We start from the raw sequence: 24744 nt of genomic DNA on the forward strand, positions 1-24744 counted from the left end.
AATATTTGGATCAGTCTGACTGGAGCATATTAATTTGTGCTGTTGTACCTTATAGCTGGCCAGTAAGTGTATGTTGTTCACACAGTAATGCAACTATTATGAGTGTGGAAGTGAAAACTACAGTATGTTAAAATTGACCTAATTATTATTAGTGCTATCGCTAGCAATGCAAAAGTTAATCCTGTTGGTGCTTCATTTTAGATTAACGAGTATCTGAAAGACATTGTGGCTCAGGAGGAGAAGAAAAAGAAAGTGACACAGAGTGCAGAGACTGCAGAAAGTCCGCGGGTGAGTTGAACTCCTTTCTCAGCAGAAACATGCAGATTTTGTTTGACTGACAACTTAAGACAAGCTAAACAAATCCACTTTATGAATTTAGGTCCTTGACATCTGCGTTACTCAGCTATCTGGAAGCAGCTTCCTCAAAACTTAAGCCACTAAAATCCTGCTTTCATCGAAGGAATCCAGAAAAAAAGATTTTAAATCTCTGCAAGAATCCCTCACTAAATATGTGCCTTATCCAGAACATCAGCAATCTCTTGTCTAATTAGGCCAATAGTAGCTTTGTGTCCAGTCTGCTGTGCAGTCCCAATCTGTTATATAACAGTTGTATCAACAGCTAGTGCCATAAGGCACAATGCTCATTGTGTTTGTTTGTGTGTGTGTGTGACTGCATATATCTTGTTTGAGATAAATTGTTCACTTATCCACTAATTTAGTTATTTGGATCTTGCAAACTACCACATTGAAGATCATACAAATACAAGCAAGCATGTCATCAAGTCAACGATTTCTTTCCAAAATGTAACAACGGAAATAAGAGTGTGATTTTTCTCAAATTCCGTTTACAGGTGTTTTAATAAAAAAATGTTAGTCTTTGGTCAAAATACCCCAAAGATCAACAGAGAATTCCAGTGCAAAAAAAAAATAATAATAATTACAGTACACTTATATTAAGCTCTAGAGTCTCAGACTTTATGTGGGACTGAGTTGTCTCATGACAATGATCCATTGCTCAACCCCCTCCACATAGAGTTTGAAAATGCAAGTTCAAGGTTTGTGTGTTTTTTGCATGTGTGTGAATGTACGTGGTCAGTGCGTGTCTCACTACCCAGTCCTGCTCCTGCAGATTCCACTGTTTGATGCTAATCTGCCTGGTCAGAGTAAAGAGGCAGCACATCATGCCCGGTCTGACCTTTTCTTAGTTCACCATGACTTTTTTTTTTTTTTTAAATGTGAACTCCAAAGCTCAAAATACAAAGTTAAATTCTAAAATATTACAACATAAAACACACATTTATCAATAAAAGTTGCGTACAGAGGAAAGATTCATTCATTCATTTTCCGTACTGCTTATACTCACAAGCACCACTGGGTAGAGGAAAGATGACACTGCATTTGTGTTTGTTATCTCATCTACAAAGCCTGCATTGGAAGAGTTGTCAAACTGAACCGATAATGGGTTTTGTGTCCATGCAATGATTTTTTTTACTCAATCCGACTTGAAGCGGGACACTTTTAAAACCCAATATTGAATTAAACGTGACGTTAGTAAAGCAACAAATAAGTCTAGTACGAGGACGTAAACATGCGAGGAGAGCGGAAAACGGAGAAGTTTATTTCATATTGGCTAGCGCGAGACAGACTGTTGATTTTGGCGACTCAATGTGTTTTTGGTCATTTAAAACTGAATTTACCGCAGATCGGAACATTTTCTCGCCTCTCCCGTACGCCATCTCTGTTGTTGTGGAGACGACGTCTGACGCACAAGAGTGACGCTGCTCGTTATCAACAACGAAAAAATCTGATTACACGGATGATTACGTTCGGGTTCGAGAGGCCAATAAGTAGCTGGGTCCCAGATTCTTTAGCTGGAACAGCGGTGAGTCTGGAGTCCCTGGCTAACAAAGTAGGGGAAAGCTGGTTGGTTGTCACACTTGCTAGAACTCAACCCTAAGAGAGCAGTGTTGCACAACATCGGCAAGAAAATAATCAACATTCATTCATTCATTCATTCATTCATTCATTCATTTTCCATGCTGCCTTTTCTCACGAGGGGTTGCGGAGGTGCTGCAGCCTTTCCCAGCAGATAATCAAAATTATTGCTAAGAAACAATCTACATTATTTTTTACTGTAAAGACACACATCACTTTGAAATAAGAGGCCGTCAATTTCAAAATTTTTGAGTGTTCACTATTTTCATACAATAGGTTAATAGTTAATAAAACTGTTCGCATTGAAAAAGCTACAGTTTTGATTCACATTTTGTGGCTAGCCAGTTTTTTTGCTATCTGGTAATTTAAGTCAGTAAAATACAACAGTGTGCAGTTCAGCGTGCAGGCAGTGGGCACACCAACTCTGCATATTTGGAGTGTACGGACCCTGTCTGCCATCACTGTGCTTCAGCAAGTGATTAGCTATTGGTCAATGTGCTGATGTTCATTTCTGGACTCAGTTGAAATTTGCATTGAATATGATGGCCTACCTGTAAATGATTTCTTAAGTGCAATAAGTCCTTGTTTCTGGTGTTGTGTTACGTTGACATTTTAAACCTGTTCTAATTTATTAGTAATGTAACATAATGTGATGACATATTCTTGCTAATGATCCATGTTTATTAAGATGATTAATTAAAAGCACACTTTAAAAAAATGAAAAGATTTTGAAAAACCAAACGCTGTAAAATCCAAACTAACATATTACATTTCCCTATGAATGAATGATTATTACCTCCGCCAATAGGCGAAACCTACGGAAGGCAGCGTTTATGTATTCGGTTCCGAAAGTCTGTTTGTTCTAAGATGTGTTGAATGGAAGATGTGACAACCAGACTCTACTAGGTCATTTTCTACATTAATATTATTTAATAATATTTTGATTCGTCAAATAATTTACTGTTACTGATGCTGGAAGATACTGCACATTTTTTAAGTAAGACTATAATTTAGGGCAGCTTTACAAGCATTCATATCCCAAAACCTCCATCTTTTGTCACGCTCCACCTCTCCCGGAATCACTACTACCCCCTCCTCCTACCACCACATGTCCAATTTTTACTCAACAGAAAGCAATGGCTCCAAGGTCATCAGTTTTGAGCTGTTTGATGCATTGCGACAAATAATGGCTTGACTCATCTTTTTCTTGCAAAATTTTCTTTGCTTTTAATTTAACACTGTGCCACTCTGTCATAATAATAATTTTTTCCCCATTCTTGTATATTGAGATGCTACATCATGAATTGCAAATGGTAAGGGTAAAAAAGAAAAATAAGAAGAATGATTAAAAATAAAAAATAAAATAAAAAAGCATGGGTGTAATTGTTTAATTTGTATTATGACAGCACAAGGCTAAAATACATTGGTTTTTTAATTGATATTATTATATTCTGCAACTGGAGGCATGGTGGCAGAGTGGTTAGGACTTCCGCTTCACAGTTCTGAGATCAAGGGTTCAATCCCGCTCTTGTGCGGAGTTTGCATGTTCTCCCTTTGCCTGTAAGGGTTTTCTCCGGGTAATCCGGTTACCCCCCACAACCCAAAAACATGCATGGTAGGCTGATCGGACACTAAATTGTCCCTAGGTATGAGTGTGTGTGCGTGAATGGTTGTCCATCTGCATCCTGCAGTTGGCAAGCGATTCAGGGTGTACCCCGCCTACTGCCCATAGTTAGCTGGGATTGGCTCCAGCACACCGTGACACTCGTGAGGATAAACGGTTTGAAAAATGAATGAATGGTGCAACTGCTGATACAATTACAATTTGCTAAATAAGGTTATGTTAAAAAATAAATACTCTCATTATAACGCAATGCAGTTCTACACCACTGCAAACTTCCCAGTTATTTACAGTGTACAGTACAATTATTATTATTATTATTATTTTTTTTTTTAATTATTATTATTTTTTTATTGTAAGCACAACATTTTAAAGTCAAATTACTATGTTGTCATTACATTGAACTGGAAGTGTCTTATTACTCCCTGGAAGAAGACAAAAAGATCTAACACCGCATTTATGTGCTCAATGTTGTGGCCTCTGAAAGTGTAACTGACTTTCCCACTTGCAGTCGTTCTTTACATGGAAAGTCATTTATAGGCATAGGATTGTATGATGCATGATTAAGATGTGTCCATGTACTGTATGTATTTTTGGTGAAAAATATACAGAACTATGTTCAGAAATTGTTAAAACTCCATTCCACATGGCCCACACACTCATATCAGAGATGTTTTTTTCACAGCACATTTGTTACAAAATTGTTAAAGCTGCGAAGTCAGCAGCAAGCAGATAATCCTGTTTAACAAATGACATTGTCCTGAAGATATTTTTATTCTCCTCTGACTCCATCTAACCTCATCTGGTGACATAAATTAACATTTAGAAACCTACAAATTTAATCACATAATAAGAATCCAATACAGAGACATTTGATTATTTTATTCACTTTGCTAAGTTAACATTTTAGTGACAGCAATATTTGGATGGAACCTTTGTCTGTGCTTCTATGTGCCAATCACTAATTTCACTAACAGGCACTGTTTTCTTTGTTGTTGCTGTTTGTCTTTTGCTACTGCAGTCTCCAACCAAGTGGTACATGAAGCTTGTGCCTGTAAGTCAACCCATCAATGCTAATCCCTTCGTTCATTGTGCCATTAATGACTCGTTACATCTACATCGACCTTTAGCCACAGTACTCCACAAGGAAGCAAGCGCACGAGCTCTGCTGCCACTTATTTTGTTGCTTGTGAACACCTTCAGTTTAATCAACGTTGTGCCCTCAATTATAAAGTTAGGTGTATATAATCTTGCATGCAAGGGTGGTGGTGCGTTTACTGTACTCTTTTGAGTTTTTTGTGGAAAATGCCTGTTTTTTTCTTGTTCTCACATCTGACTTTACTTGGTTTCATCAGAGATGTTTCACTTTGCTGCACTAACTTGGTTCAACCCCTTGTGTAAACCTCCCACAAAGATTCAGATGATGACACTAACATTCACTATTTTCTATGTGAAGCTATGTAAGAAGTGTTTCTTTTTCTTTCCAAGATTAAAAAGAGAGCTCAAACTTTGAGATTTTATTTAAACGTGTTTATTTACACAGCTTATTTTTGTAATCATCCATTTCACTTTAGAGTAAACTCTGTTGTGGTGAGTCAACAGAGTACGTACTGTAACCACAGAAAATGGTTAGCACTATTCAAGTTAGTAATTCAGACACTAACCAAAAATCATTAGGGAACATACAATAAAATAACTAAAAATGCAGAATGACTACCTGTATTTGAATATTTTGGCTTTGTCCTCTTCAAATATAACTGGAATTTTGCATTTTTGGGGGGCGGGGGGTTGTGCTGAATTCCTTTCCATGATATCAGTAATGTGTCCCTTCAAATTGCTCCCTCCAATTCAATTTTCATCAAGTGAGATATTTGTTCAAAAGGGTTACCAAGCAAAAATTTGACTGTAAAATATAGTAAATTTGACAAATGTCAACATTTTCCAGGCCCGCTACCGGAAAGAGCAGAGCAGCAGTCAGACGATTCCCTGGATTCTCCCAGTAGACAACCTGCTGAAGGACAGCATAGATGGATCAGCACTAGGTGCTCTGCTGCACTTCTATTGCCCCCAGCTGCTTCCTATTGATGGTAAGAGTTGATCTGTGGCATAACAATACTCATTCATACATAGATACTGTACTTAAAGTGCCTACAACAGGATTAAAAAAGTCTTAAATAGCATTATTATGTGAATTAGAATCAGATTTTGAGACGATTCGACTATATGCAACAATTTGGCAAAGCGCAGATGACAAGAAATTAGTCTTTAATCCGCCGTTTAGCCACACCTACCATTATAGGGCTCTAGTGTCCCCAACAGGAAGATGACGTCGGCAGGATCATGGTTTCATCTGATTTAGAATTCAACCCATTGAGGAGGCATTGTTCAAAACGAGGAAAATGAGACGAAGAGAGTCGCAAAATGTCAGTGTTTCAGTCTCTCTACTCCAATATTTTACAGGATATTCTTTTTATCGATTTTTCCCCCATTGCTAAATAAATGGTATGGTCATGACAAATAACAGTCTTGTGCTAAATTGAATATGAAATAATTAAAATTCATTCATTCAGTACGACATGGCAAAATTACTCCATAATGTTCAAAACTGTCGACTTCACCTTCACTGTCGTACCTCCCGAACAATATTTCATGCCATCGTATTTAGTCAGGCTTTTTTCATTTCCCTGCCCCGGCTTCGGAGAATGTAAACAAACCAAGAGGTGTGACAGCTAGCCGACATGCTAAACCGAACCAAGTGACGTCTCAAAGTCTTATTTTCGTTTTTCGAAACAAAATATCAAACAAAACTAGCCTGGTTCATGTCACACTGTGGCGGGGTTGTTGATTGTCTTCGCCAATCGGCAACCCGCCCGGCAGCGAGCAAGTTGCAACAGACAGGAGAGCTCGCCAGGGAAGCAGCTGGAGAGTACCGCCGGACGACATCGGAGGAGGGCATAGCTGCCACATGGTCAACACGAACATGGCGTAAAATACAGGGTGTTCCAAAATGGTTGACCTCATTCTAAATGCCCATATCTCGGAAACTACTCGATGGATCTTAATGAAACTAAATACACTTTATGTTGAAGCTCATACGTTTTATTGGTTAAATTTACAAAGAAAAGTACAAATATTTGTTGGTTCTATGACAGATTTTCCTAAATGTTCAATAGGAGCGCCACCTTTGACTCTGCACATGTCGAGTCGGTATTCGAGCTCGTGCCAAACTCGCTGAAATTTCTTGAAATTTGTGGTGCCAAGTCCTAATTTGTTTTGTAGTTGGTGCCTTCTTTGCAAAATTTGTCAAGAAGGCATGCTGCACTGTCTTCGGTGTCCGAGCATACTGTAACACGCAAAATGCCTTTTTTCTTGAAGTGAACGGCATTTCTTAACCTGAAAAGATAAAAATACCAAACGTTACACACAAAAACTTGAGATGTTTCTAAACAAGCTGTGAAAATTTGAGGTAATTCCAACAAAAATTGACAAAATTATTGGCCTATGAAATGGGGTCAAATATTTTGGAATGCTGTAATGCTTTACTACATGGCGAAGACGGGGGGTTGAAAATTTGACAGAACACTGGGGCACACGAAGAGGGCAATAAGCCGAGTATAGCGCTCTCCTGGCGGGGGTGGGGGGACCGGTGCGACAAGCCGCTGGTCGTCGGCCGAGTGGGATTTTCAGTGGACAATCAGCCACAAAATGCAAGCCACCTCCGTATTAAAACGTGTGCAATGATCCCAGTATTTGACATATACAACATACGATGTTTACTCACTTCCTCGTTAGTCCAATGGCCCCACAGCAGTAGGGCTTGTTTTGGCCAATATCCGCGGTGAACGGGAACCTTTTGAAACCAAAAAAGGCTCACATGCCTTTCCCTGGTGCAGCAACAATTTTCTGCAGTCGTTTGGCTGGCGTGATGCGAGATATAAACCAATTAATCCGCAAAATCAGCTGAATCTGCAGTCCATCTATAAAGCAATGCTGGATCGTGAGATGCTGACCCTGGTGACGTCTCATTCGCATTCGTCCTAAACCCGAGACTGAAGCCGGAAGTCACTCATTTTCATGGCGCGGGATTCAAAAATTAAATCGATCGCTTCCACACACATCCAAGCGGTCCATTTCATTCAGGAGCATAAAACAGGGTGTGAAATTTGAAATAAACATGCTTTTTGGTTTCATACGCACTTTAAGGCCAAGCCCCAATCCCTAAAATTTGAGAAGTTCAATGTTTTTGGAGTAGATGTTGTTTTTTTTCAGTATTCGTCATAACACCTGCATAATTAAAGAAGAGAGAGCTCAAAAGTTGTATTTAAAATTGTGTTTTCGGCTGTAGAAAATACAATGTTGCAGATTGTGTATTTTGGACAAAAGTGGTACGTTCTATTTTGCGTTTTTGATTGAAAATGAATGTAGCGCAATAAAATAATAAGAAAATGTAATGCTTTTCCCAGTATTTATACAGAAACTCCGCAATGAAACTGTCAAAACTGTGCATGATTATCATTCATGTTTCATCATTAATTCTGGCAATTGTCTGAATTTTTTATGAAATATAACTTCCATGTTGCACACAGTAGAACAGAAAGCTACAAAATTCCACAGTATGCTGTTAAGTGTTTTAATGTGTCGTGATGGGATCACATTTTCTCTACAAGATGAAAAAAAATCAATCAGTGAGCATTGTTTTCTCTACAAATCGGTTGTTAACATGTGACTCCAGTTGATAAGTGATCATTCAGTCATCATTCACCAACGCTTGAATAGAATTTCCCAAGCACAGGAAACCACACTACTCCATTTGTCACATTAATTCATACGCAAACTCCCTGAATAGACTCTTGTAGCAGGCTGATTCTTCCCTCTGTACTTCCAGATGTGTGTCTGAAGCCGAACATGACATTGGCGGATCGTCTCTCCAACTTGCAACTCATTCAGGGTTTCTGCAGAGACAACCTGGAAGGCTGCTGTCACTTCAGTTTGGAAGATATGCTCTATGCCTCTTCCACCCTTAAGGTATTGCTTTATAAAAACAGCTGATTGACATTTGTATAAACATGTATTTTATTACTTTGGGAGAGCTTCACAGAATTTCATTGTTATCGTTGTTTCTTAATTACTCTTTTTTGTTAAACAATCTTATTTGCTGTTTCTGCTACATTGCAACATTGGTACTAAAATTAAGTGGGCAATATTTTCTCCCAAGTAGCAAAGCTGTGTCCTAAGACATGCTTTACCCAATAGTCGGCCATGTATTGCAGGTTTAGGTTTCGTATTACTCTGTATTTGTTCATATAGGGTATTTTTAAAAAATATATAATTTAACTGGCCCTCAAACTCTACGAAAGTATAGGATTTATATTTCTTTGTTTAAAAAACATTTGGTTTCTATGTATTTTTTTCCCATTTATTTTCTTCATCTTCTTAAAGTGCTGTTTTATTGTGTCAAACTGACTACCATAAAAAAAATAAGTAATTAAATCTGCTGGTGGCCCAAGAATTTTTCTTTTTCTTTTTTTCTGTACTCTAGTTGCTAAAAGCAGATCCTGTTCAACAAATCAAAATCTTTTTTCTTTTTTTTTTTTTTGCTTCTCTAATCATGTTTTTTTAAATGACAAAATAAAATTAAAATAGCAGATGGGGTTTTCTCTAGCCAAGAGGGGCAAAATGAGAGTGTCTGAATCAGACCTTGGAAAAACATTTTACCGGTTATCCAAATTTTAAGTGACCATGAGCCTTTCTTGGCTAGTCCTTCATTATTTTTCATTTCAGTTTTTACTTTTAATTTTTATTTGAAGCTTTTCATTTTAAGATGGAATATACCTGTTCCTTTACTTTATTTTGCCATGAATAGGCGTTGTAGCTCATTAATTCAAAGTATTTTACATATTATGTTGCTTCAAAAAATGAAACCTGACTTTGCCTCAGTACTGTATTTTCTGTGACATGACACGTGTTTGTGTCATCACAATCAGAAAACAGTCTAACAGCATGAATGTGTGTGATTGTCTACCTCCAGGCTACTACCGTGATTTCCATATGCTTCTTTCAATTAAATGAGGGACAGTTGGATAGTTGTATGTTCTGCAACATTTTAACACGAACACACAAATAACAAAAAGAACTGTTATATTCAGAACAGCTCAAACACCATCAACTAGCACTCACCCTGCCCGAGAACAAATTTAATTATGTTGAATTTAGTCATCTAAACTGGACAATTGAAACTTGCTGACACAGATTACATATGATAAAAAGAAAAACAAAACAAAACTGCAGGGCATGGCTGTCTTGAGAACAGCAGTATAGCTCAAACTAAAGAAATGCCTGTTAAATTTGGCAACCTTGACCCAGTTTCCCCTGCAGTCACACCCGCAGTAGCAGTGCGTCACACAATGGATAGAGAGAGTTGAAATAAGGTGCTCATACAGTATGAATGATTTGTATACAAGAGTGGTATTTTCCTAAACAATAGTGCTGGAAATAAGATAACACAGATCATGTAGCCATAAGTAATGATTTAAATCAGAACATAACAGATAAGATGATGTCACCATAAGCAATGACTTGTAACATTAGTATTCATTAATGATTTTTTTCATACAAAGCAACAATAAACTACATGACGTTTAACGTCTGCACGTTTAATAAAATTGTGGTTAACTTTTGTCAGAAATAATCCAATTAAAGTAATCCAAAATACAAATATTTCCCTTTTTAGTAATCCCGCTTAAAACTAATACACAATTCCAGCCTCCTATCCCATAACTTCTAACTTGAGGAGCACATGAGGGCATGGCATAAAAAGCTGGAAGTAAGTTTTATTTTGTGATCCTCCTCAACTCAGGCATCTTGATGTTGCCCATGTCTTCAAAAGATGTCCTCCTGATGAACCACCATAATTAAACACTTAAAAAAAAAAATACACAAAGCTCTTTTGGATGAATAGGAAAGTTGCTCTAGCAAGTTGATGTTCTCTATAATCAGGAACGCAGGTTGATGTTCTCATAGTCAAGAACTCTAAGATGTTTAGTGCTCTGAGCAGACACGTTCATATTTTTTATTCATAACATATAAGATGATGAAACCAGAAGTAATGAGTTCTGACATTAAAATTCATAAATGTTTTTATTTCTTTCATACAAGATTAACAAAGGTAAACAAAATACAGTGTATCTGCACATTTTTTGACATCATGTTCACTGGCCAATTTCAAAATAGAAGACTTACAAAGCACTGCATCATAATATGCAGGATTTATTGTTTTTTTTTTTTTTTTTTTTTAATCTGGCCAGCGTTTTTCTGAGAGCGTTGCTACGGCATGCTTGAGTTACAACCGAAACTACACACTCGTGGTAAAATAATTTTTAAAGATAGTGATTGATATCTTGAAAATACATCCCCATAGGCATGTTTAAAACTTGTTTACCTTGAAATTTTGCACACTCAGGTTGACATGTTTTTTTTCATATTGGGTTTAAAAAACTAGGCAATATTCCAACAAATGTATTGCACATTTGTTGCCCATTTTCCCCTCTCCTGCCAAAGCACAAGGGTACATCTTGGGTGAAAGTTTACAGTATTACCTTTTACTTGTTAGGAAATAGTTTAGGAAAGTCTTTTTTTACTTATTGTTTTTTAAGCATTTCATTTCTAGATTCCCCCCAAAAATCTAACCACTTTTTTCTATGTGGTATCCAATTGCATCCAATTTGTTTCCCTATATCATATTGAACCATACAGCTTCCAAACTGAATCGAATCAAAATGAACCTGTATAGCTTTCAAGATATCGTTTTTTTTTAGGTATATCCCCGATTGGATCACGAGATTGGAAATTGGGCCAATCGAGTCATTTTTCAGAGGATCGGAATCGGGTGAAAAGGATTGGGTTTTTAATTAAACAAAAAAAATCCATCCATCCATCCATCCATCCATCCATCCATCCATCCATCCATCCATCCATCCATCCATCCATCCATCCATCCATCCATCCATCCATCCATCCATCCATCCATCCATCCATCCATCCATCCATCCATCCATCCATCCATCCATCCATCCATCCATCCATCATCTTTAAGGGCAGTAAAAAGTAACAAAATATCCAGAAATACAGTGGCATTGCCAAAAGAACCAAAAATATATATGTTTTATACTCCACAACACTCCTGGAAAAAGCAGAAGAGGAAGTACTTTAAACAGTACAGCACTGTAACATGTTTGGAACTTTTGTTTATATGAAAAAAAATCAGCATCGAATTGGGACTCGGTATCGGCAGATTCTTAGAATCAGGTGAATCGCACTCGGGTGCAAAAATATGCCATCGGCAACATCCCTAGTTTTTGTTTCTAATCGCAACCCATGTATCTTCAGTAATAAATCAAAGAACAGAATGATAAATTGCATCAAGGGATTTCAATGTAGAGGGAATGGAAAGCATGTAACCAATATCACCATAATCAAGCGGAGTTAATAAAGAATGGCCAGAACAAGTTCTATTTTCCAATGTTGAACATTTTCTGTTATGATTAAAAAAAAAAAATTCCCTTTCAGCTTTCAGGTCAGTTCAGAAATGTGAGATTTAAAAGAAATGTTGCCATCTAACTTGATACCCACGTATTTATAATTTGAAACTTTCTCAATTTGAGTACCATATATTGTAAAGATATGACCATGTAAGGAAGGAAGGAAAGTGAATGCTTTTTTGTGAATAACATATTTTGTCTTGTTTGGGTTAAGTAATAGTTTGAGATTACCATAACTCTTGCTCTCCTGTGTAGAGGTCGGTCTGCAACCTTTCAAATGTGAGATCAGCAGTTGGAGGGACAGCGTAAATAATCATATCAGCACTGTACTGGTTATTTGAAATATTAGAAATACTTTTGTTTAAAACATTAATATACAAGAAAAATAAAATAGGACCTAATGTGTATCCTTGTGGAAACCCTTTGCCTATGCCTAAAAAATGACTGTTAGCCATAGTCTAGTACTGACTGAGATCTATTAGTTAAAATATTCTTAAACCAATTGCAAGATTTCATGTCAATTCCAATGCTTTAAAAACTTAAAAGTAACACGGTACCCCTGCGTCAAATGCTTTAAAAAGGTATACCAAAAAATTGTCCTACAGGCAAGCTTATAGCATTGACAATGTTATGACAATGTACTTACACAGTGCTGTGTGCAGGTCTATAACTGGACTGATAAGGATTTAAAATACTATTAGTATATAAAAATGTTTTTATTAATTATTGACAAGTCTAATTGACAAGGCAGTTTAGAAATTGGTCTCGTCCAGTGTTACATAGGTTAGAGTGAAATCACAACTGATTTGGTGGGAGTGTAGCTGCCATTAAGGCGGAATAAAGAAATAAATAATTGATTCTTTGATCTGGGGGTGTAATGTTAAGCATTTAGTTTCTTTGATATGGGGTGGGAACTAAAGTTCACTGTCGCAAGTTGACAGGGGCACTATTAAGCGTTACAACGGCTTATTAGATAATTATTCTAAACAATGACTGTTTTATGGTTAAATACAAGACCAAGACTTTTGGGTCGTAAAAACTGACAAACTGAGATTGAGACGAGAACGACACCTCAACAATACATTTGAAAAGCAAGTTGTATATATCTTTTTACGTTGGTAAGGTTTCAGGCATTTTACAGGCGTGGTGGGATTTTAGTAAGACAAGATTGCATATTTTATTTTTATTGCCATGTGTTTTTCCTTAAAATCACATTATTGGAGATAAAGTGTTGGTCTTGTCCAACTGGCCAACCCATGGTCACAGCCCATTCTAGGATAATCTCACCCCTCCTTTTTGGGTAGGATTATCTCCCTGACATCCCCCAAATCAACCCATCCTTAGCCAATTCCAAGAATGGCATGCGCACACATACCTGTATGCCTCCTCCTAACAAGATCTGGCAACTAAGCAAACCGGGGAGCAGACAAGGCAGCAATGACAGTCAATGAAGATATTCGTGTGTTAGTGTATTGTGTGTCTGCATGTGTCTGTGTGTGCCAATGCTGACTGATGGAATTAAGCGATAGCACTCACACCTGCTTTGTCAGTAGTAGTTAGAGAGACAAATAGGACGAGAAGAGTCACGTAGGGTTGTTGCTACCATTCTGATCCAGACTGAATGCAAGAGATCTTTCTTTACTTCCATTTCTGTGTTTCCTGTTCACTGTGAAACAAGAGGGATGCTAAGTAGACTCAAAGGTATAGTGCACTTGGTTGTTTTCCCTTTCTTTCTCATTCATTCTTTCTAGCTTTTTGTTGATTTCTTGTTTTCTAATTGTAAGCTAAGTAGTAGGCATAGTTTGTCATCTAAAGCAACAAGCCAAACCTTTGTCGCAAAGGTCGGGCAGTGGGTGCAGGTTTTATTCCAACCAAACACCAATTAGTGTCTTATATGTGAAATCAGTTGATTGCAGTTGGGTGCTGCTTGTTTTAGCAGAAACCTCATTGGTTAAAACATCTGTGCTGTTTCGGTTGGAACAAAAATCAATACCCACAACGGCCCGTGAGGACCAGTATGGAGACCCCTGTGACCTAAAGTGTAAAAGGAGGGATCTAATGGTAGAAAGTACATGCAGAAAATCCTTGGAAACAAACTGCATATTTAGTAGATGTTGTCAGTGCAGTGAACCATCATGTGGTGTTCGTGGTTCACTGTTCACAAATCCGCTTACTGTTTTGAAAGTTTTTCTTTTCTTTCTTTCTTTCTTTCTTTCTTTCTTTCTTTCTTTCTTTCTTTCTTTCTTTCTTTCTTTCTTTCTTTCTTTCTTTCTTTCTTTCTTTCTTTCTTTCTTTCTTTCTTTCTTTCTTTCTTTCTTTCTTTCTTTCTTTCTTTTTATCTTCAACTTATGCTGAGCAACTCACGTATGTCACTGTCTTAGTAATGCTCAAGAAAGTCACTACAGGATATCAAAATCAGTAACAAAGTAATATAATATAATGTAATAGTAAGTTAGTAATTAGGGGTGCACGATATCCATTTTTTTAAACCAATACCGATATCGATAACTTCATCCTCCTCAAGGTGATATTATATATATATATATATATATATATATATATATATTAGGGCTGTCAAACGATTAAAAATTTTAGTCGAGTTAATCGCAGCTTAAAAATTAATCGTAATTAATCAAAATTCAAACCATCTATAAAATATGCCATATTTTTCTGTAAATTATTGTTGAAATGGAAAGATAAGACACAAGACGGATATATACTGTACATTCAACATACTGTACATAAGTACTGTATTTGTTTATTATAACAATAAATCAACAAGATGGCATTAACATTATTAACATTCTGTTAAAGCGATCCATGGATAAAAAGACTTGTAGTTCTTAAAAGATAAATGTTAGTACAAGTTATAGAAATTTTATATTAAAACCTCTCTTAATGTTTTCTTTTACTAAAATGTGTAAAATTTTCAAACAAAAAATAAACTAGTAGCTCGCCATTGTTGATGACGCCGAACGAGACGTCACATGGGCTCCCTGCCGTAAAATAAAATCAGTCGCACCCAAGTGCCAGCAGAGGGCAACAAAACAACAACAAAAAAACACAAGTAACAAATGGACATGACACTGCTGCCATTTTAATCTGTTGGAGCGGGGCATGTGCGTTAAATGCGTCAAATATTTTAACGTGATTAATTAAAAGAATTAATTACCGCCCGTTAACGCGATAATTTTGACAGCCCTAATATATATTATATAATATTATATATATATATATATATATATATATATATATAATTATTATTATATATATATATTATATATTATATAATTATATATATATATATATATATATATATATATATATATATATATATATATATATATATATATATATAATTTTAAAAATGTATATTCACGTGAGTTTTTGAACACCTGTAGGTCAAAAATACTAGTGGTGGATTCAGCATAGATTTGCCTTTGACCAGACCAGAATTTTCATGATGACATGAACATTATAATAATGAACTAAACAAAGACAAGAACAGTTTTGACTTCAAATAAAGTGCCTATATTATTCTTTTCAAATAATAAATCACAATCAATCAGTCAATATCATCGATGATGTATTCTCCTGAACAATGATCACTGAATTAAAACAAACATAAACCCAACAGGTGTTGTTCTTTGTCAGCAGATAAAATATTTGGTGCAACAGTAGAGGAGACTTTTGTGGTAAAATATTTGGTGCAACAGTAGAGGAGACTTTTGTGGTCTTGGTCCATGAACCAACTTTCTTAACCCGGCAATTATAGGACAGCATGCCTATCAATAACCAAAAGGCCTCCCAAGAACTTGTAAACGTAACACTGTTAACATAAAAACATTTGCTAATTTCCATAGTAAGGTCTATCACTTAGTGAGGGGAAAAATACGGCTTCTACAACAGTAACAAAACTTTGCATACTAGCAAAACACGAGTGGAAACAAACGCACACATCTCAGTCCACCGACACTATGTTAAAAATATTATATATTATCGGGCCTATTAATGATTTTATCGGATTTATTGGGATGACGTCATATTATTGTGCACCTCTATTAGTAATATCTTGAAGTGTTACACCTCAGCTGAGATCATAGTACCGGTATGTCATAGAGGAATTACATTTATGAAGTTAGAATTAATTTGTTTGTATGAGTCATACCAATTGTAAACATTTTGGGTGGGGTATCAATTCTGTCCGATTTTTTGCTATTGGTGTTTAGTCCGTATCCCAGTTGCACTGCGCCAGTTAGCTTTATTTAACAATTTGGGGGTTTTTTTGTGTGTTTTTTTTACTACTTTATGAAATCTAATGTTACTCTTGAAGGGGATGCCCTATCCCTGATATTGCCTTTGCTTGACTGTAATGCTGTTGGACTGCTGTTCAGTGGGTGTGTAATGATGCACGTGGCAATGCATGGTTGAAAAAAATGTTGCTGATGAAGTGAATCAGGTATCTCGAGAGCTGAGCTGTGCAGAATTGTCTTTGTCATCAGAGCAATGACGGATGATGGGGATGGGGAGAATATCTTTCCTCAAGGTTGTTAGTGTCACACTGTTTTGGTTTAGCATGTTCACCGCAAAAGACTGCCCACTCGGCTAATGACCAAACCTTAATCTGGGGAGGTGCTTAGCATGTGACATATGTTTAACTCCCCTTTGTGTCTATATTACCTGCTTCCACATTAACAGTAATATAATAAACAAGGGGCAAAATGTTATTAATGTTATTTCCTCCAAATGAAACAAGTGAATTTAGTTTTTTACAAGCTCTGTCTCAATGTCTGTCACATGCTTTTAATATCTTGGATTGTTTGACTGTATACAGTAATCCCTCGCTACTTTGAGCTTTAAACTTTGCACCCTCAGTCCATCGCGGATTTTGTCCAATTAAAAAATGAATTAATAAATACAGTATTTCATTTTGAAATGTTAAAATATATACATGTATACATGTACAAATCAATATTTTCTTTTACATACTGTGTATCTCATTTAAATCATAATCATTACATTTGCAGTGCTTAAGAACCATTAAAATATATACATATACTAAAGAAGAAAAAAGTTGATTTTCTCTTTTCTGAGGTTCTGAGGTTCTTTTATTTTCAATTCAATTGTTCAATTTAGGAACAAAAACAAAGCAATCACCTAAGATAAATACATTTATTAAGGAAACCGCAATTAAAAAATGGCGGAACAGGACAAACCTCCCCGAGAGACCCACGCAGGTGCTCCCAAGTAGATCTGCCCCAAACCCTCGAGCTCATACAGTTCATATTTGTTGTTATAAAAACAGTAGGAAAACACCTGGAACACATCAGGAAAGAAAAAGAGAACAAAAACTCACTGCCCATATCTATCAATAACCTTGAAAGGAAAGCAGTACTTGTCCCTGCTGTCCACAAAGTAGACAAAAAAAACTGTGCTAAGGGACAATAAATGATCATGTGTGACAATGTGAAATGAGCAGATATATATTTATGTGAATAAAAGGAAATATACAGTATATGTACAATACATATAAGGTTTTTTTTGTTTTTTTAATTATACTTTGGGGAAAAGGGAGAAAACATGTCTTACATGCTGTTAAATCTGAATGAATAAATTGAACACACCCAAAAAAACCTTTTTTTATGTAACTAAGGTCCGCCTCTACTTGAACGGTTTTCAATTTTCCCCATTAACCGCGAAAAACGAGGGTTCACTGTATATCATTAGCAGTCCTCTTTCAAATAATTCACAGACATTATGTGGGTTCCTATGAGTTTGCAAAGCTGCGTCTTGTGTTTATTCCTCTCTTAACAACAAAACCTGCACCCCATGTAACTTTGTGAGCCTGAGAGCACAGCCTTGGGTTCAGATTGGCTTACCACATACTGTATGTGCTGTGTCTTGCCTAAACAATCAGATGGAGAGGGTGGGACAATACTGGTAAAAAATGGTGCAAGACAGCCTCTGTGCCAAAATAACAGTTTTTGAATGATTTCTTGATTTCAGCCCTTCGAATTCGAAAAATGGTGCAGGACAGCCTGTGTGCCAAAATATCAGTTTTAGAATGATTTCTTGATATCAGCCCATCGGATTCATAAAATGGCCGAACATGAATAAAATTTCCAAATATCTGTGCCGATAATCGGTCCTCTCGATAATCGACCAATCACTAATCATAAAGGACATGTGACCAACTGGAAATACTGGACTGTCTCAGGAAATTAGAATACACAATTTTTGAGACAGTCCTGTGTATATATACAGGACTGTCTCAGGAAATTAGAATACACAATATTCTAATTTCCTGAGACAGTCAGGAAATTAGAATACACAATATTCTAATTTCCTGAGACAGTCAGGAAATTAGAATATTGTGTATTCTAATTTCCTGAGACAGTCCTGTATATATACACAGGACTGTCTCAAAAAATTAGAATATTGTGTATTCTAATTTTCTGAGACAGTCCAGTATTTAATATTAATGACACACCTGCAGCCTACTGTATACACTGTCCACGAGCAATTTATGCAAGTGATTGAGATCAGAAATAAATAGATGACCTCTATTTTTTAAATTAGGTTAATACTGTAATCTCTGCTCTACGCCACGTTCACTGTAGATGTAATAACGCAAGTGTAAGTTGAACTCTTCCTGCATTGCACACTACAGGTCTGTGTTTGTTTATTAAAAACAGTTCAACGGCATGGAAGATGTTTTTTTTTCCTTGACTTGCTTAAAAAAAAGCCTTTTTAAAAAATAAAACTGACAGAATGTCTGAAAGACATGAAAAGAGACTTTATCCTGATCACCTTAGTACACAAAAAAATACCTCACCAAGTTTATTAGTGAGCGGGCAAAATTGTGTACAAACTATACATATCAGCAAAACCTGTGAGTATGTCAAAGGATATTATTTTTGCATAATAGGTGATTATTCTACTTCATAGTATCACAATCAAATGAGTGGTATTCTAGGTGGGCGGGCAACATAATTTTTCAAAGTGTACTTTGATTTAATGTTTATTATTTTAATCCCCCCTCAGAATAACTACTTGGCATTCATGGCAGAGCTTTTTTGGTGGTTTGAGGAGGCCAAGCCCTCTTTTGTGAAACCGAAAATTAAACGTTTGGACACTGAAACCACAGGTAAGTCAAAGCTAAACCTGCAATATTGGTTGCACAAATGAGTTAAACACTTTTTTGATATAATATTTTTCTACCCAGAGTTCTCATCCTTGTTAAAAGATATCCCAGCTGTCCCAATCTCTAAAGCAACTAAGAGAAGCTTCATGGAAAGATCCCCCAGTCCTGAAAGACCAAGGTGCAATATGCTTCTGTAAACTTCATTAGAAAATGTTTTATGAAATAATAATGCATGAGATAACTCGCCCATATTGACTGTTAATGATAATGTTTCTGTCCATCCCTTTGTTTCTAGTTTGCCCCTGCGACCCCAGCCAAGAAAAACAGGTATTTAGTTTTGTTCCTCATATCTATGTTAAGTGTAGTATGACTATATTGATCGATCTACATTTGCGGTCAAATCTTGACATACACTTATGAACAATATAATGTAATGGCTGTCTTGAGTTTCCAGTTATTCTACAACTGTGATTTTGATTTGGTTTGGTTATTTTATGACTTTGTTATGGTTAACAGAAAAAAATGACCAAATCTTCTTGGTAAAAATATACATTAGTTATATTTAGTTACATGCAGTGCTTAATTTGTAAATCGTAAAGTGCCTGAATGCAAAGTACAGTCCAGCCAGCCCAGGGATGATGAGTCGGACACAAGTCCTGGAACACATTCAGTTTAGGCTAAAATTCAACATGCAAATGCCCGCTTGCCATGCTGAGGCACTTACAAGCCATAATTTTAGGATCAATTTCAATATCCATGGTCAAGGTTAAAGAAAATAACGCACAATTATGCAGGCTAGTGTATATTCATTACACACATGACCACATGTGTGACTTACTATAGGGCATTTACAGTCAGCAATTATTTCTCAACGGATTTAACTTGTAAAAATAAATAATGAAATAACTTACCGCTGCCACCAGACTGACTACTCTTTTCCCCATGCATCATACACCAATCGGTTCTATTCTCTTAAGGCCGACACACATATTTTGTACAGATAGACTGTATGTAACACTACTTAATACAACGGCACAGCCCAGTGGTCACAGCCAATGACAATTGCGATTGGATGTAATACTTCACAACTTTGGCCAAGTGTACAAGTCAATTACAACAGAGGTGGCAAATAGGCCCAAATAAGTCCCGGAACACGGTGACCCATTTAACACTAATATAACAAGTGTGCCCAATCAGTGCTAGTGCTCGAGCCATGCTTTCTTGGTTCGAATCAATTGCTTCACAAGAATCGGTTTGGTTTTCCATCAGCAAGGAGCCAAGTTGGAGCTACGTTGTTGTGTCAAGGCAAAACATAAGAATGTCATTGCAAAAGCAGTAAGTAGTGGTGTAATATAATGAGGCAAGTCTAAAATGCTACACCCTTTGCAACTGCGAAAGTAAGACGTAGTGGGCGGAGGTGCCCAGATTTATATTGTTCCAAAAAGGCCTGTAAATGTTCCAAAAAGTCACACTGAACGCCCCGGTAGGATAGTGCCAGTCAATAAGCTTAACAGGCCCCCACTTTGGGCAATTTTGGCTCCAAGCCGAAAATGGTGCGCTCTCAGTGGCTGCTAAAAAGCAGGATGTAGGGTCTGGAAATCCTGAAATGCAAGTTAAACTGTATAACCTAAAATCATACGCCCAAAGTTTGGGTCTTGGGCGCAGTGACTAAGATGTATCTTTTTACTTCACTCCTCCAGAGAAATATCTGAGTTGTAGAAAAAACTGCAAACTCTTGAGACCCATGACATCATGTTTTTTACAAGTGTATTTATGCTTTTGACCACAACTGTGGCCCTCTGAAAAGGTGTCTACTGCAGATTAGGGTGTGACAGAATATCAGAAAAGTGATATATTGTGATACTTTGTAGCCCAAAAAGTTATCAATATGCTCCCGAAAAGAATTGAATAGCTCAAAAGGATATCAATATGCTCCCGCTGAGAATTGATACCGCATTTTAAAACATATCATTGTTTAAAAAAAAAAAAAAATGAAAAAACAGGTTGCTACCAAAATCTTCGATGAGAATAGTTCCTATGTTAGCTCACTGGCTGCCATTGACAGCGCTAGACATCCAATTGATTTTGCCTGGATTGGACGTCCTGCGCCATCAATGTCACTGAAACCAGAGCATTCACAGCCAGTCTTTTGTGGGCATTTACATGTCACTTCCGGTTAATTTGTAGGGCATTTTCAGGTACTTCCTGTTGACTTTAAGTCACTTCCTATTCATTTGGGGACATTCTCTAGACAATGCCCCAAAAGAAGACAATGCCCCAAAAGAAAAAGGAAGTCACCGAAAATCAACAGGAAATGATATGAAATGTCCCCAAAATTAACTCATTGCCTGGCATTGGCTGCCACTAACAAGAATCAAATCCGTTTGAAGTGGGAAGGATGGCAGCAAATTATTGAATGTTCATTGGCTGCAACCCTCCCACTTCAAATGGGTTGGGCGACTACTCGTGATAAAATAATTCCAATTCACAGCAAAAGGATTAAAAGAGCTTGTTTTTCTGTTTATTTGTTGTTCTGTAAAATATCCTGGAATGATTTCCATGTGTTGATAATTGTTGTTTCGCCATATCGTGAGATCATCCTTATCATGAGCATTGAATCACAAATCTTATCGTATCATTAGGTACCCAGAGGTTCCCACCCCTACTGCAGATATTTCACAATTATGAGGTGCTTAGTATAAATAACAGAATAAAACATTTTGTACATATTATTGTATGTTGTTTGTGTTAACCAGCTGAGATCAAGAAATCAACCTCGATGTCCTTTGTTGATAGCAACCTTCGTACATGGCCTAAAGAAAAGAGGTCAGTATTTCATATCTTAATCCTTCTGACCTTAAAAATAGATTTGAAGAGAATTTTGTTTCTGTCTTTCATAATTTTCAATGCATTTCCTCAATCTGTCTTTTTATTTTCTTAGATCTGGGCCTTATGGACTGTCCTTTGACATTTCCTTGGAAAAAGAAGACGCTTCTTCTTCAACTCATTCCGCCACACGTGGTATGGTGAGGTCGGTCAGCACTGATGACGGTTCAGGCTTTAAGGTTCACAACCTTCCTCACGGAATGAAGCGGAACCTTTCCTTCCAACCGGTCAATGGCAAAAGCCTTGGGATCGAAGAGGAAGGTTGCCCTGACAGTCTTGCTGGAATGGAACCAGAGAGGCGTACCTATCCTAGCAGATCCAGTAGAGTTACCATAACTCCCTCCATAGACGAAGCCCTCCAGATTATTCATAGTCCAACTAGGCCCCCCGTGGAAGGTATAAACAATGGTTTCTTCCTACACAGTCCGGAAATTGGAACTGGCCTTGGTAGCTTGGAGCCCTTGTCTGAGTTAGAGTCCAAAGAACCGTTGAGCCAATCAGACAATACAGAGTTTGACACTGGTATTCACATTCATACAGAGGACATGCTGGATGAGGATTCATCACTGAAAGACTGCTCAGTAAACATGGACCTTGATATGGATACACCCAGCCCTTGCCCAAGCAGTCACAGCAAATCACCCTCAGCACTAAGAATGACCAACTTTGCTGAGCAAAAAATGAAGAAGATCACTCCGTCAGCACCAGATTCAGGGCGAGAGAGTATCAACTCCCTTAAAACTACGCCAGAGGGTTCAGATTTTGGTCTACCATTATCTGTTTCATGGGCTCCAACTCCAGAACATAGCCCTGACATCCCTCGTAAGGTGTCACCTGTCCAGCTCCCACACAATGACCCTGCTCAGGTCATGGCAACTGAAATGGTTGAGCTCAGGATGCGTTTAGAGGAGAAACGGAAAGCCATTGAAGCGCAGAAAAAAAAAGTGGAGGCAGCTTTTACACGTCACCGTCAAAAGGTGGGCCACTCTGCCTTCCTTAATGTGGTGAAGCGGAAAGGGGATGGAGCTGCGAGTGGAACAGAGGAAGGAGGGAAATTTAAGGGTGAAGGCCAGGATCTAAGTCCTACCATTAGGGGTGATCGAAGCAATGCAGACACACCTGATGGGGCGGAACAAAGTAGCACAAGCTCCTGTTGGCAAAGGTCCCCTGGTAGAGGTGAAGAGTGTGGTCAAGGTCACACCCAGCTAACTGAAGCGGATCTCACCGAGTATACACGGTCCATAGAGAAGCTCAATCATTCTTTAGCCTTTCTCCAGACTGAGATGCAAAGGCTAGCTCAGCAGCAGGAAGTCATCATGGCCATGAGGGAGCAGCAACATCAGCAGGCATGGGTCATACGTCCCTCTCAGGCAAACCCCTCGCCGCAAAAATACGGTAGAGGCAGCAATGTTACTCGATCCTCAGGGCCTTCTTCCCCGGTGGATTCCCCTCGCTCGGTGCACCGCTCTCCAACCAGCATAAAGCGAAAATCTGCCTCTTTCCACTCACGTAATCCTCGCACTGCTCGCCCTAATGAGCTCAAGTTGGCCCCTTACAATCGCATCCTCAATGCTCCTCAGTCTGTGGATAGTATCCCCAGGCTGCGACGCTTTTCTCCCCGTTTGCCTACTGACAGCTCCTTTGTTTACATGAGTGAGAAGCCTACATCCGCCAGCCCTGAGCCAGTCGAGAAGCAGACAGACACCCTCCTCTCCCCAGAGAAAGAGCTTAGTGGTATTTGTGCATCTCCTCCTAGATTACTCAATGAAGAGCAAACACTCATGGACTCAAATACTAAAATTGAGGAGTCAGAGGTTCCCAGCCAAACAAACATCAATGATGTAGAAAATGTAGGAGTACATCCCGAACCTGCTCAGTCGACATTTGCTGAGGTTTTGGCCCACCCAGTAGTTGAGACCTTCACAGTAACCCCCACAGAGATCCCCACACTGCTTGAAGTGAAAGGCAACCTAATTGAGGTTCCACTATCAGTTGTGAAGCCACTGAAGGACCTGACACTAGATGACGGCTTGGAAATAGAACTCAGAGCTGTTGAAGGCCAGGAAGATGAACAAAAAATGCATTGCGGTTTCTTCTTCAAGGTCAGTTCAGTTGTTTTCAAGAGTGTTTGTCACAGTTTGACCTACAGTATGTCTAACCAAAATTCACGGAAATCTTGAACTGTGATTGTACAGTTGTTACTTCATGCTTTATTTTTGAATGACAGTATGAATGTTTCAGGAAACATGAGAACATCATCTTTATAGTTTATGAGGACTGCTTACCAGCTGTAGTGTGAACTGCGATGTAGGTCACAGAACTGGGTCTGATGTGAATAATTTAGGCGCTACAGTGGAGATGTGCATTAGTAAAGAAGCTAAATGCAGTAGATCGTGTGGGGTGATAGTTAAGGATGTTCAGATGAAATGATGAACCGATATGAAAGAATTTTTGACACACAGGTTTTTTTTTTTTAATTGGTTATTTTTATGTACCAACCCACTCATTTTTTAAAACAGTTAAAATACCAAAATTACATGTCATTTTATTTTACAATACAGTGAGTGGTACCTCTACTTATGACAATCATTTGTTCTTGAAGTAGCCTCATAACCCGAAAA

The 24744-nt window shown here is 37.6% G+C and overlaps 1 protein-coding gene across 5 annotated transcripts in view; it reads left to right on the top strand.

Annotated features, from left to right (window-relative positions):
• Window positions 1–24744, top strand: part of camsap2a (calmodulin regulated spectrin-associated protein family, member 2a) — a 58726-nt gene that overhangs the window by 24461 nt on the left and 9521 nt on the right. For 3 of the 5 annotated variants that reach the window (XM_057840805.1, XM_057840807.1, XM_057840809.1), the window contains 9 exons: window positions 202–288; window positions 4578–4610; window positions 5502–5643; window positions 8442–8581; window positions 19138–19240; window positions 19319–19415; window positions 19533–19564; window positions 21994–22063; window positions 22179–24225. In XM_057840805.1, coding sequence (XP_057696788.1) covers window positions 202–288; window positions 4578–4610; window positions 5502–5643; window positions 8442–8581; window positions 19138–19240; window positions 19319–19415; window positions 19533–19564; window positions 21994–22063; window positions 22179–24225 — 2751 coding nt within the window. The remainder of the gene's footprint in view (window positions 1–201; window positions 289–4577; window positions 4611–5501; window positions 5644–8441; window positions 8582–19137; window positions 19241–19318; window positions 19416–19532; window positions 19565–21993; window positions 22064–22178; window positions 24226–24744) is intronic. The other 2 variants (XM_057840806.1, XM_057840810.1) reach the window with 1 other exon arrangement.

The sequence above is a fragment of the Corythoichthys intestinalis genome, chromosome 7, assembly GCF_030265065.1.
Source record: "Corythoichthys intestinalis isolate RoL2023-P3 chromosome 7, ASM3026506v1, whole genome shotgun sequence".
Classification (NCBI taxonomy): Eukaryota; Metazoa; Chordata; class Actinopteri; order Syngnathiformes; family Syngnathidae; genus Corythoichthys; species Corythoichthys intestinalis.